We start from the raw sequence: 13,658 nt of genomic DNA, 5'->3' as shown, positions 1-13,658 counted from the left end.
ATCTTTACCAGCCCCACATCTGACAGAGGACTTATTTCCAAAATATACAAGGAGCTCAAGAAGCTAGCCACCAAAACACCATACAATGAAATTAAAAAGTGGGGTGCAGAACTAAACAGAGATTTTTCAACAGAGGAATCTGAAATGGCTGAAAGACACTTAAGAAAGTGCTCAAAATCCTTGGCCATCAGAGAAATGCAACTCAAAACAACTCTGAGATACCACCTCACACCTGTCAAAATGGCTAAAATCAAAAATACCAATGACAACCTTTGCTGGAGAAGATGTGGAGAAGAAGGAACACTCCTCCATTGCTGGTGGGAGTGTGAACTCCTAAGACCACTTTGGAAATCAGTATGACGGTTGCTCAGAAAAATGGGAATCAATCTACCTCAAGATCCAGCCATTCCTCTCTTGGGTATATACCCAAATACTGCATGTCCATACAACAAGGACATATGTTCAACCATGTTCATAGCAGCATTGTTTGTAATAGCCAGAACCTGGAAGCAACCTAGATGCCCCTCAACTGAAGAATGGAAAGAGAAAATGTGGTACATTTATACAATGGAGTACTACTCAGCAGAAAAATGCAATGGAATCTTGAAATTCGCAGGCAAATGGATGGAACTAGAAGAAACCATCCTGAGTGAGGTAACCCAGTCACAAAAAGACAAACATGGTATGTACTCACTCATATATGATTTTTAGACATAGAGCAAAGGATTACCAGCCTATAATCCTCTTCCCCAAAGAAACTAGAAATCATGAATGACTCTAAGGGATAAATGGACCCCAGGAATGGGAAGTGGCATGAACTCCCGAGCTAATTGAGAGCATGAGGGTAGGGGAGAGGGTGCTGCCACAATAAGAGCACAAGAAGAAGAGTAGAGGAGAAGAAATGGAGGAGCAGAGATATTGAGTTGGGGGAAGAATAGAGGAGAGAGAGCAGGATGAGAGATACCATATCAGAGGGAGCCACTATAGGTCCGAGAAGAGATCTGGAACTAGGGAGATCTCCAGAGACCTACAAGGATGACACGATCTGACAGTCCGGGCAGTGGAGGAGAGGATGGCCTAGAAGCCCTTCCCCTAGAATGAGATTGATGACTACTCTCTATGCTATCCTAGAGTCCTCATCCAGTGGCTGATGGAAGCAGAGACAGACATCCACAGAAATACACTGAGCTGAAATCTGGAACCTAGTTGAAGAGAGGGAGGAATGAAGAATGAAGGGGTCTGTACCAGGTTGGAGAAACCCACAGAAACAGTTGGCCTGAAAAAGGGAAAGCATATCGACCCCAGACGCTCTTTGGGAGGCCAGTACGGGACTGATCCAGCCCCCTGATCATGGATGCCAATGGGGAGGCCCCTGCACTCCTGGGAGCCTCCTGAGGTGGACTGGCGTTTTGCCCTGGTGTGTGTGGGGGACTTTGAGAGCCCATCCTACTTGAAGGGATGCGCTCTGTCTCTGGACACATGGGGAGGGGCTTAGGCTCAGCACAGGAAGATTTGGTGGACTTGGTGGAGCCCTGGTTGGGAGCACTACCCTGCCTGGGGAGTGGTGGGTGGATGGGGTGGGGGGTAGGTTGGAGGTGGGGGAGAAGGAATGGGGGTGAGGGGAGGGAGAGGGAGAGGGGAATTACATGTGAAACAAGCCTGTTCCCTAACTTGAATTAATAATAATAATAATAATAATAATAATAATAGAAAAAAGTTTAAAAAAATATATGTATATATACATGCATGCATACATATATAATGACAAATAAATAGGGGCCATGAGTTTGAGAGAGATCAAGGGTGTTACATAGAAAGGGTTCGGGGGAGGAACAGAAAAGGTGAAACAATTTTGTTATATTTTAATTTCATAAAAAAGACAAAGGTGACAACAGGGAGAGCATTTGTGGATGGAGTAAAGTACTTAAGAAGGAAAAAGATAATCCTTGAGAGGTGAGGAATGGAGGATGGATTTGAGGCTAAACTGAGCTATTTAGATAGTTCCAGGCAAGCTTGAGCTACATTGTAAGACTGTTTCAAAAGCCAAGGGGTGGAGAGAGTTAAAAGTGCTTGCTACCCTGTTAAAGACCTGGGTTTGGTTCCCAGCACCCACATGGTGAGTGGCTCACAACTGTCTTTAACTCGAGTTCCACAGGATCTAATGCCCTCTTCTTGCCTCTGTGGGTACTGTATGCATGTGGTACCTATATATACACATAGGCAAAAACTCGTGCATTGAAGTTTTTAAATAAATGAATAAACATGAGAGCTGGGGTTGTAGGGTCAGGTGTAGATTTGCTTGCTAGCATGAGTACGACCCTGGGTTTTATCCCAGCAGCAACAACAACACCAAAGGCATGAAATCAATTATCAAAAAAGAGAACGCTTTTTGGCCAGGCGATGGTAGCACATGCTTTTAACCCAGCACTGAGGAGGTTGAGGCAGCTGGATCTCTATGAATTTGAGGCCAACTTGGTCTACAGAGCCAGTTCCAGAACAGGCTCCAATGCTACACAGAGAAACCCTGTCTCAAAAAAAAAAAAAAAAAAAGAACAAAAGAAAGAAAGAAAGAAAGAAAGAAAGAAAGAAAGAAAGAAAGAAAGAAAACAACAACACAACAACAAACATACAAAAAACAGAAGTCATTTTTCAAGCATCATGTCATATGCAGTTGTGGCCAAGGCAATGAGCTAGAAAAGGACCCCCAATTAATAGTAATGTGCTAGGGCATTTGAAGTACCCACTAAGGACGGTTAAGAGCTTATTTTAAAATATCAATATTTAGATTGGGCTGGAAGTACCATCCTTTGCAGCTATGAAAACTTTAAAATTATGTGAATTTGAAAATCACTTTATACCTCTGATTTTGGCTTTCACCCCAAACGCTCCCTCTTTGGACAACTGTCAGAGCCCGTGGACCTGGCATACCCCTCTGGAGAGGACAGTGGTAACTGCCCCAACTCAGTGGGACATCCAGCAACTCAGATCTTAGGAGCCCTGCAGCCTTGAGCTGCTGTAGCCTACCAAATATTTTATTTGCCTACAAATGAAAATGAGTAACTTCTTTGGACTATTTGCTCTGTCAGTGGCTTGAGAACTCAGAAGACACTCCCTCAGTCTCTGGACAAGATCATCGTACCCTTTGTACCAACAGGTAAACTGAGGCATGGGTGGTGTGATGCAGAGATGACAAGGACTCCACAGAAGCTTGCTCATAATCCGCCTGACTTCTCAGGATCAACTCTAAAGAGCAAATTTTCTCGTTCATGGAATCAGTTTACAGAGTGAGCACATTCCATGTTGGTTCTCCCTGCTGGTCTCATACCCATCAATCATGCAATGAAAGACAGGACTGTCCCTTTCCCTGCTCATTCACTGTGGGGGTTTGAATGAGAAGTGCCCTCCATAAGACCAGGTATTTGGACACTCACTGGCAGTTTGGGGAGGTTATGGGCCCCTTAGGTGGTGCATGCTTGCTGGAAGAGTACATTTCTGTGGATAGGTGGCCTTGTAGCTTAACCCACTTCCAGACTGCTCTCTCTGCTTTGTGTTTGAAGATGGGATCTCTCTGCTTCGACTGGCTGCTGTCACACCTCCCTAACAATCTGGAACCATAAGCCTAAATAAACTCTTACTTCTATAATAGCAACAGAAAAGCAACTGATACATTCCCCCACCACTGAGCTCAGAGGTGGCCAAAAAGCCCACAGCCCTCAACTCACATGAGTCTAGAGAAGAAGCTACAAGCTCCCATTGCAGTCACTGGAAGAATGAAATTACAGAGGACAGCTGTCTGAGCCTCCAGGACAGGATGGGTGATGATGGTGACACATATTCTTCCATGCACACATCCATCAATTCAACAGTCACTGCATGGCCTGCCTGCTATAGTCTATGGGAGGTACTCAAGTCATTTATAATGTCTATTAACACAGGGCTACAGCAACCCACACTGCTCAGTGACAATGAGAGGAACACGTGGGGGATTTTTCTGATTTCCTTATACAAAGTCTGGGAAGGTGGGCTCTCCAGATACCTGGAGGACCGCAGAGTGGACAGTGGACACTAATCTACTAGTGTCTCCAGCTGCTATTGAAAGGACTAGATCCTCACCCAGCCCCCTGCTTTGGCAGCCATGTCCTCTGGCACAGCAAAATGTGCGGAGCTTCCTGACCTTGCCTGTCCTCCCAGTCACTAGGAGGTCAGATAACCTCCACATGGCAAGGAACCAATAAGAAGTTAGCTGGCAGGATCTGGAATGCTTTATGGTAACAATGGCATAACAGTGATGTGCAGAGCATAGCAACCGCCCTGGGAGGGCCTATAGGCCATAGCAACCAGTTAACCAATCAACACAGGGCAGGCTGCCCAAGCCCTGAAGCACACCAATCCTGAGACTGTTGCATATTCCTAGGCACTCCTCTTACACACCCCAATAAATTCCATGCCTGGAGGACCCTTGGGGTCCTTCTCACTCCACCCATTGTGATGAATGAATGGGCAAAGGACCTGAGTTTAAACAGTTAACTCCTTAATAATGAAAGACTTTTTGCTTTTGCATTGGAACCAGTCTCTTGGTGATTTGGGGGTTCAGAATTTGGAAACAACACTATTTCTACTTGTTTTGGATTCTGATTAATAAAAGACAAAGTCAAATTGCAATGGTTCTCTGGACGTGACACAAGCAGACACCTACCGTATTAAATTAGCCATCGCTCCTGTTTTAGGTGTGAATGCTGTCTTCATTGTGGTAGCATAGGAATCCCAGTTGGTGTCACCTGCTAAAAGGACATCAGGGTGATTTGAAATTTGGCAAAGCAGAATATCCTGACCATATGTTGTTTCCATGATTAAAATAAGATCATAAAAGAAAAATCTGTGCAGTAATTATATCTTAGGATCCAATGAACTATGAGGGTCAATTTATGGTCTCGGTAGGAAAGGGAAGGTGGGCTTCACCTTTGGGTTTATGCCAACATTAAAACAGGCCCACTCATAGATGCTATTTTTTATTTATGTGAATGCATGTGTGAATGTATGTCACATGAGCTAGTGGCTGAAGAGGCCAGAAGAGGGCATCAGATGATTCTGAGCTGCCAGATGTAGAACTGAACCAGGGTTCTCTGCAAGAGCTGTCAGTGCTCTTAACTGCTGAGCCGGCTCTCCAGTCCCACATGTGTGCTATTTTAACAACTCTAAGGCTTTTGTTCAAAAGCATGGAGAAAGTTGATTTGAGGTCTACCTTCAGGTGGCTCCTATTACATTTTAGTGGCCAGCTTGCATCCTGTTAGGGAAATACGTCACACACTGGCATCCTGGATGCCTCTCCTTGCTCTTCATCTCATGGCCACTGTCACCCTCCTCCAGTCTTTCTCCCTGCCAGCCTCAGTCCTCCCTATCTTATTCTACATCTGTATGAGGCAGAATAAAAAGAAAATTAAGATGAAACAGGCATAATTTTCCAAAGATACCTCAAACAAGGATGATAAAGACAACAAATGCTTAGGGCCAGAAGTTTACCATATTAGAACCCATCATTCACTCCTAAATCTATACACACAAAACTACTTTAAACAACATAAAAAACTACCTTTCAGTTTCAACCACACCAGAAATTCTTGATGCAAGAAACAAGTAAGCTTGCTTATATATCTTTACTTAATTTTAAATTTTATTTAAATTTCAAGCTTTGCTTAATTGTTAAACTTTGTTGTGAATTATACCTTTGAAATGCTGTAACTTAGAAAAGCCCACAGAGTGTATGTCTGAGCTCACTGTAAAGACAGTGGAGCCGGGAGTTTCCTGGGGAAGACCATATCCAAACTTGGATATGTCTCATTCTTTCTCTGAGTGCCTCTTTTTCTCTTAACCCTGATGCTTAAGGTCCATGTTAGAAATGTCTAACTAATTCCAACTCTTCTTCATACGCTTGCTCACAGAAAATCTTTCTGCAATGAAGCCCAGGATTCGGCTTGAAGGTAACTCCTTGGATGCTGTAGGTAGCAGTACAGAGCTGGGTCTCTGCCTCCCCTGGCATGCGCAGATGGCCATGTAATTAGATGCTGACTTATATATGCATACATGTAATCATAGACATAATGGGTGTGGTTGTTTGAATCAGAACCCCCCCCTCATATATTTGAATGCTTAGTCACGTGTTGGTGGTGTTTGAGATCAGGTGGTGTGGCCTTGTTAGAAGAGGTGTGTCAATGGCTGATGGACTTAGAGGTTTTAAAAGCCCACATCAGGCCCAGTGTCTTCCTCTCCTCTCTCTCTCTCTCCCCTCTCCACTCTCTCTGTGCCTCGTGTTGTGCATCAGATGTGAGCTCTCAGCTACTGCTCCCGGTACCAGGCATGCCCACCTGCTTCCATTGTTCGCTGACATGATGGTCATGGACTCTAACCCTGTGAAATGGCAACCCCCCCCAAATTAAGTGCTTTCTTTAATGAGTCACCTTGGTCATGGTGTCTTGTCACAGCAACAGAAAAGTGACTAAGACAGTGGGACTTGGTTCTCACCATTTTGATCTGCAAAAGTGAATTCATATCTGAAAGGCATCTTTTTCATATATCAGCTACTAGCAGTGCCATACACTGACTTTCCTGGAGCATAATAGCTCACCTTAATCAATAACTGTAAAATTCGATAGCATGGATATTACCAAAATTATCAGTGTATGCACAATCAACAGGGAAGTTAATTTACAAGGTTCAATCCTGGGCTTGAGGACTAAGAAGAGAAGAAGAGCTGCAAAAACCAGCCAACTAGTAAGGAGAAACCCAGCATGTGGTGTCCTGAAAGGTAAAGAAAGTACCTTGAGATGACAGGGGAAACACTACCAAATGACTCCAGAAGGAAACTGAGATCTGCCAGTGGGAATCAGCAGCAGAAGAGTTTATCTACCCAGCTCCCTATGTCAACAGACTAGCTCCCTACATCATCAGAACAGGTCCCTACATCATCATCAGGCCAGTTCCCTACATCATCAGACCAGCTCCCTACATCATCAGACCAACTCCCTACATCATCAAACCAGCTCCCTACATCATCATCAGACCAGTTCCCTACATCATCAGAACAGGTCCCTACATCATCAGACCAACTCCCTACATCATCAGACCAGCTCCCTCCATCATCAGACAGGTTCCCTATGTCAACAAACCAGCTCCCTACATCATCAGACCAGCTCCCTACATCATCAGACCAGTTCCCTACATCATCATCAGACCAGCTCCCTACATCATCATCAGGCCAGTTCCCTACACTATCAGACCAGCTCCCTACATCAGAACAGTTCCCTATATCATTAGACCAATTCCCTACATCATCAGACCAGCTCCCTACATCATCAGACCAGCTCCCTATGTCAACAGGTCAGCTCCCTACATCATCAGACCAGCTCCCTACATCATCATCAGACCAGTTCCCTACACTATCAGACCAGCTCCCTACATCAGAACAGTTCCCTACATCATCAGACCAGTTCCCTACATCATCAGACCAGCTCTCTACATCATCAGACCAGTTCTCTATATCATCAAACCAGTTATCTACATCATCAGACCAGCTCCCTACATCATCAGACAGGTTCCCTATGTCAACAAACCAGCTCCCTACATCATCAGAACAGGTCCCTACATCATCAGACCAGCTCCCTACATCATCAGAACAGGTCCCTATATCATCATCAGACCAGCTCCCTACATCATCAGGCCAGATCCCTATATCATCATCAGACCAGCTCCCTACATCATCAGACCAGTTCCCTACATCATCAGACCAGATCCCTATATCATCAGACCAGCTAAACTCCCTAAACAACAAATTGCCACAAAATTTGTTAAGAATACATGGTATCCCTTATTTGCAATTTTAATGAAGGGTATTTTAGTCAACCATGATCTAAAACTACCAAAGGGACAATTCTAGGAATTAAATTTTAAGTTTAAAGTCACATGCCATTTTGGGTTCAGTGATTAAAAAAAAAATATCATGCCATCCAGCTCCCTCCAGCTGGGGCTATGTACTACTGTGTTGTCCATCATGTCCACACTGCATACAGTGCCTGACCAATAGTAGCCCAGTCCCTTCCTTGTAGTTCACAGTGGCTTGGAGGTAGGCCCAGTACCAAATATGATTTCAGAGTATATTTCCTTCAGATGTGTTCAGTGTAAAATAAAAATTCTGTCATCTGACTCTCTCTCTCTCTCTCTCTCTCTCTCTCTCTCTCTCTCTGTGTGTGTGTTGTGTGTGTGTGTGTGTGTGTGTGTGTGTGTGTGTGTGTGTGTGTGTGTATGCCCATTCATGTAAAGGCAAGATTGCTTTAATCAGACCCAGACATGCCTTGAGAACCCTGCTCCACATGATACCTTCCACTCAATCACATAGACACATATTCCTCTTCAGGGGTCTTTCCTCTACTGAGGATATCTGAGGACTGGCAGCTGGCATCATGGATAGCTGAGTGCCTAACTTGAGAAGGCTCTAGGGACAGGAGCTTCGTGCCTGACTACCCCAGGCCAAGAAGGTCTCCTTCCTGTGCACTTAAGCACAGACCACAGCTTCTGTCTGTGCTCTAATCCCAATGCCCTTGGATGCCCATCTACTTATTTTGACATATCTCCATTTGGTGTTGATGAACTTCATACTGTAATCCCTTTTGTCAGTTTTGTACATGTGTGCTTTGACCTCCATCGACAACATTCCTGAAAATGGTGTTATCAGAGTTAACCCTCTACATTACGTGAGAATCCATGACCCATAATGACAGCATCCTCAAAATGCTTTTATGTCACTGGCTTCTTCTGCATTTTCAGTGGTCAGTGGTATCCCCAATCTTTCTCTGTGGTCCCAAACCATCTCTCCTGTGGTTCTGTTGTCATCCTGGTCAGTTCTTTCTTCTCTAGGTCTAGTTCTTCAGATACCCTGCCGTGGGCTAGCACCTGCTCAGAGCAGGGACAAAGAGCCCCTTTAGGGACTTGGGAAAGCACATGGGCCTATGGAGATGCACAGTCCCAGGAGCACAGATTCAGCAGTGGGCTGACAACCTATGCTCTCCTGACACCCTGAGAAGGATGCTGTTCTTTTGCTCAGATGCATGAGAGGGGCAAAGGCAGTTCCCAGAGGGATTTTATCAAAAGAGGGACATGTGAACCATGGTTTAGTTTGACAGGGGTCTGACAGGGAAACAGGTGTGAAGGGAAGCATTTCTCAGAAGTGAATATGGAGCTAGAGTCTGGAGTGCCGCAAACGGTCCACTGTGAGTGAAGCTGTTTCCTCAGAGAAACAGTCCAGTTGCTGAGACATCCTTTAACTGCCTAGCTCATCAAGCCGTACCCTGGTAACCATGGTGACTTACCCAAGGTGTTCATGGTTGTGTTAATAGTGTTAATCAGGGTGTGGTGGCATAGGCCTTGCAGCCCAGCCTTCAGGAGGCAGAGGCAGCCTATCTCTATTGAGTTTGAAACTATCCTGATCTATCCTAATCTATATAGACAGTTCCAGGCTAGCCAAGGCTACAAAGTGAGAACCTGTCTCCAAATACATACATATAATTAAATAGTAACTAATGTATGTGTTGTGCTAAGCTGTACAAGGTTTTCTGTGTATATTGTTTTGTTTTCACAACAACCTGATAGATGAGGCAGGTATGTTGTGGGTTAGTGCTTTTATACACTGTGAAGATGTATGTCTGCCAAGGCACCTTCTGAATGGCTGAATAAAGAGCTGAATAGCCAATAGCTAGTCAGGAAAAGATAGGCGGGACTTCCAGGCAGAGATAAGAACTCTAGGAAGAATCTGAGGCACTCGAGATTTGTCAGCAAGATGCAGAGCAAGTGGGACATACAGTATGGAGGAGAGGTAACAAGCCACATGACAGAATGTAGATTAATATAAATGGGTTAATTTAAGTTTTAAGAGCTAGTTGGGAAAAAGTTTACCTAATTAATAAGAAGTCTTATTTGGGAGCTGGCAGTCCAGAGAAGGTTTGACTATAAAGCTGCTAACAACATCTAATTATTTTTAACAGTTGATTCCTTTGTTATTTTTATGTGTATGTGGGTGCCTGTGTGAGTTTGTGTGCACCAGGTGCCTGCAGGAGCCACAGAGGCCAGAAGAGGCTGTTGAATCCCCTGGAACTAGAGCTGTAGATGGTTGTGAGCCATCATGTGGGTGCTGAGAACCAAACCCACGTCCTCTTCAAGAGAAGCCAGAGCTCTTAACTGCTGAACCTTTTCTGCAGCCCTGCATCTGACAATTCTCATTCTCACTGTTTTGATGACCAAATGCACCAATTAATAAGTACTTATCAGCTGGAGAGATGGCTCTGAGGTTAAGAGCACTGGCAGTCCAGAGCAACCACATGGTGACTGACAACCATCTACAATGAGATCTGGTGCCCTCTTCTGGCCTGCATGCATACATGCAGACAGAACACTGTATAAGTAATAAGTAAATATATAAATAAAGTAAAATTTTAAAAATGTACTTATCATGTGTTGGATGAGACCCCAAAAGGCATTTCCATGTCTGATATCCTGGAACTTGGATATTGACTGCATTCAGACAAGGAGATCCTTAAGCATGAAATCTCAAATATGAAAATGGGGAAATCACCCCAATTGTCCTTGGGGACTTCAAATGCCATGTAGCCCTGTGACAGACAGTGGGACTTCAGAAGCAGAGACTGAATGACACTTCCGTGGTTATGAATGCTCACAGAACCAGGGGTGGTGGTGAGTGCCAGTATTCCTAGCACTTTGGAGGTAGGCAAGGGAGGATCATGAGTTCAAGGTCAGGCTGGACTAACTAGTTAGTGAGACTCTTCTCAAATAAATAAAAACAAAACAGCTACTGACAGCCAGCAGGAACTGAAGGAGGGAAGGATGGTTCCTGGCCTGGAGATTCCAGAGGCACAAGGCCCCTAGATCGAGAATCTAGATCCGGCTAGTGGGCTTATACATTGATGTCATTTTAAGCCCCCAGTCTGTGGTTTTTCGTAACAACTATGAGCAAAAGAGTACAGTACCCCAGAATTGTTCACTCAGTCACAGGAGTGACCAACAACAGACATCAACTGTCTCCTATTTGGAGACCAAAGATTAAATAGTGAGACATCAGTCCTTTAGGAGGATGGCTTTATTAGTAATGGAAGATGGGGTTGGTGAGTGGCTGTGACAGACTAAAGGGGCAGGGTCAAGGTGACTCAGGAGAAGAATTGAAGAGCTCTGTAATCAAATTAAGGTATCAAGGAAGCTAGATGCTTTCTCCAACAGTCTGGGCCCTTGTCATTACACTCTCAATGTCTGGAAGGTTCCAAGGTGAACAGGAATGTGATTTTGCCCATGCTGATGTAGAGGCCCTTCTGGGACACCCATCAAACCACCTTGTCAACAGTTGGGTAGTTCAGTCTGAATATTTGGAGCTGGGGACGAAGAGTGGAGTCCCTGGTAGTTTGTGCATCACTGGGAGTCCTATGGAGAATGATCACCCAGGTAAGAGGGGGAGTCCTAACCCCACCTATTCCAGACAAGGAGGGTGATTACTGGCAGTGGAGAAACCCTGACAGAATGTTTAGAAAAGGAAATTAAGGAATCCCCTTGGGAATCCTGGGAGCTTTTCCCTCCTCCATCTCTGGACCTTGCTATCCCATGGAAACTGAGAACATTTGACGTTTTTGAGCTGATTTTTTTTCCACTTTCCATTCTTAGTTTATAGAGAACTCGATTGGAATGTAAACACACTCTTCATTGTTCTCTTAGAAGCACAATTCTAAAGAACCCGTACAGCCCTGTAACCAGATAGGCTTGATGGCTGCAGCCAGCCATTATTGCTCAAAGGGATGCAGGAGCTGACGGTGCAATCAGTAATCATGCTACTAGTGTCACAGCCAGTGAGGTTGTCTTTCTGCGAATGCAAAACGCTGAGCTGGTAAACCCCCGCTGCCTCTGCAAGCAAGAACCACAGAGCAAAGCTCTCCATCTGTCACCTGGCAGAGCGCCTTTGAAACAGGCCCAACTAGCTTGCAGCCCTGTCTGCAGCGAGAGCAGCCCTGTCCCGCTGACCCTGCCTTCTCCCCCCCCAACACACACACACCCGCCAGCCCTCTGGACACCTCCCCCTCTGGCCCACTGTATGTGCTGTTTGCTAGCTGGGTTCCTTCTCTCCCTCCACCTTCCCTGGTTCTGTTCACTTGTCTTCGTCCTGTTATCCCTGGAAGGACACTACCTGTGAACTTTATCCGTTATCGTGTCCCCTCAGGGTTATTCCTGAAGTCTTTAAAGGACGCCCCAGAGTTTGGGGCATGGCAGGGAGTATGAAGGACCGGACAGGAGGGAGGTCATGGGCTCCCCGTCATCCTGACTCACTTGTGCCTCCTCTAAGATCGAGGCAACACCCCTAGAGATGGATGCCCTTGGGCAGAAAGTACCCTGCCTCAGACACCCACACACACATCGCACACACGGCACGGCACGCCCCGCCCCGCAGACCCACAGAGTGGGCAGTCTTACTTGACTGGAGATTGGAGTCACATTGAATGGGGCTCGGAGCCTCGTCCTTACACTCGGCCATCTTGTCCCAAAAAGGCCGTCCGCCCTGACAAGGCAGAAATACTCCACTCTGCGCCCCACCCTCTTAGCTGTGCCTTTGTGATGCGTTGCTATGGAGACACCGGTAAGCCTTCTCTTCAGCTGAGTCTCTGCCTCTAGGGCCCATGGGGTAGGTGATTCCCGCGGATCCCTGGCTTTCACAGACTTCTAACAATACTTTCCACGCCATTGTTTTGTGTATTGGCAAACAGGAGTAAAGTGAAGAATAGCATCAGACCTGCCTGGTGTCCTGGTGCACATGTGTCAACCCAGAACTCAGGAGGCTAAGGCAAGGAGGCCAGACCCAAAAAGAGACGCTTTGTCTCAAATTATTAAATACTCCAAATATTAAAAACCCTAGAGCAGACTACCAGACTCCCATTGTGTCCATTCGTAATTTTAGTTTAAGCAAATAAAACATAGGCAAGGTGGGCAAGGAAACTTTCGGGACACAGGGAATGATGTTCAGAGAGGTTCTCTAACAAGTCAGTGCTAGGTCAACCTAGATCAGCCTAGGCCAGGAAACACTGGGCACCAGCTAATAATGAAGAAAAGCTTATTTCACCTTAAGGGTTTTTTTTTTTTTTTTTTTTTTTTTTTTTTTGAGGGAGGAATCCAAGTCCAAACGTGCATCCAGGCATGGTGGCACAGTCCTGCAATCCTATCACTTGGGAAGTAGAGGCAGCAGGACCAAAAGTTCAAAATCATTCTCTATTACATAGTGTGTCCAACAGCAGCCTGGGTTACAGGAGACCCTGTTTGTTAAAAAAATATAAAAAAACATTCAAACTGCATTCCTGGTACCAATCTTATGATGCAGTGAGAGTCAATCTGTTATGGTAAACTGGCCTACACCCCCCCCCATGTATGTATGCTAGAGTCTGTCTTTTTAATTTTTTCCCATTTGTGACCACTTTGTGCCTGAGAAATTTTTATGCAAGCCACATATATATGGTATATAAAACAGATATACAGGTCAAACATTTATTGATAGCCACAAAGAACTTTATTTTAAAACAATTCATTGCTGTGCATATGATTTTACCATCTATGTAAGATGAAAGCAA

The 13,658-nt window shown here is 45.1% G+C and overlaps 1 protein-coding gene across 5 annotated transcripts in view; it reads right to left on the bottom strand.

Annotated features, from left to right (window-relative positions):
• Tex26 (testis expressed 26) overlaps positions 1-12,633 on the bottom strand; it is a 41,987-nt gene extending 29,354 nt beyond the window's left edge. For 2 of the 5 annotated variants that reach the window (XM_027413730.2, XM_027413733.2), the window contains exons 1-2: positions 12,514-12,625; positions 4,697-4,781 (exon numbers count right to left, since the gene is read on the bottom strand). In XM_027413730.2, coding sequence (XP_027269531.1) covers positions 4,697-4,781; positions 12,514-12,574 — 146 coding nt within the window. In that variant the 5' untranslated portion in view covers positions 12,575-12,625. Of the gene's footprint in view, positions 1-4,696; positions 4,782-12,229; positions 12,246-12,513 lie in introns of those variants that run through there. The other 3 variants (XM_027413732.2, XM_035443182.1, XM_027413734.2) reach the window with 3 other exon arrangements.
• Positions 12,634-13,658: the final 1,025 nt, after the last annotated feature.

The sequence above is a fragment of the Cricetulus griseus genome, chromosome 4 (genome assembly GCF_003668045.3).
Source record: "Cricetulus griseus strain 17A/GY chromosome 4, alternate assembly CriGri-PICRH-1.0, whole genome shotgun sequence".
Taxonomy (NCBI): domain Eukaryota; kingdom Metazoa; phylum Chordata; class Mammalia; order Rodentia; family Cricetidae; genus Cricetulus; species Cricetulus griseus.
The sequence above is the reverse complement of the archived record's forward strand: the minus strand, read 5'-3'. Positions and strand labels throughout refer to the sequence as shown.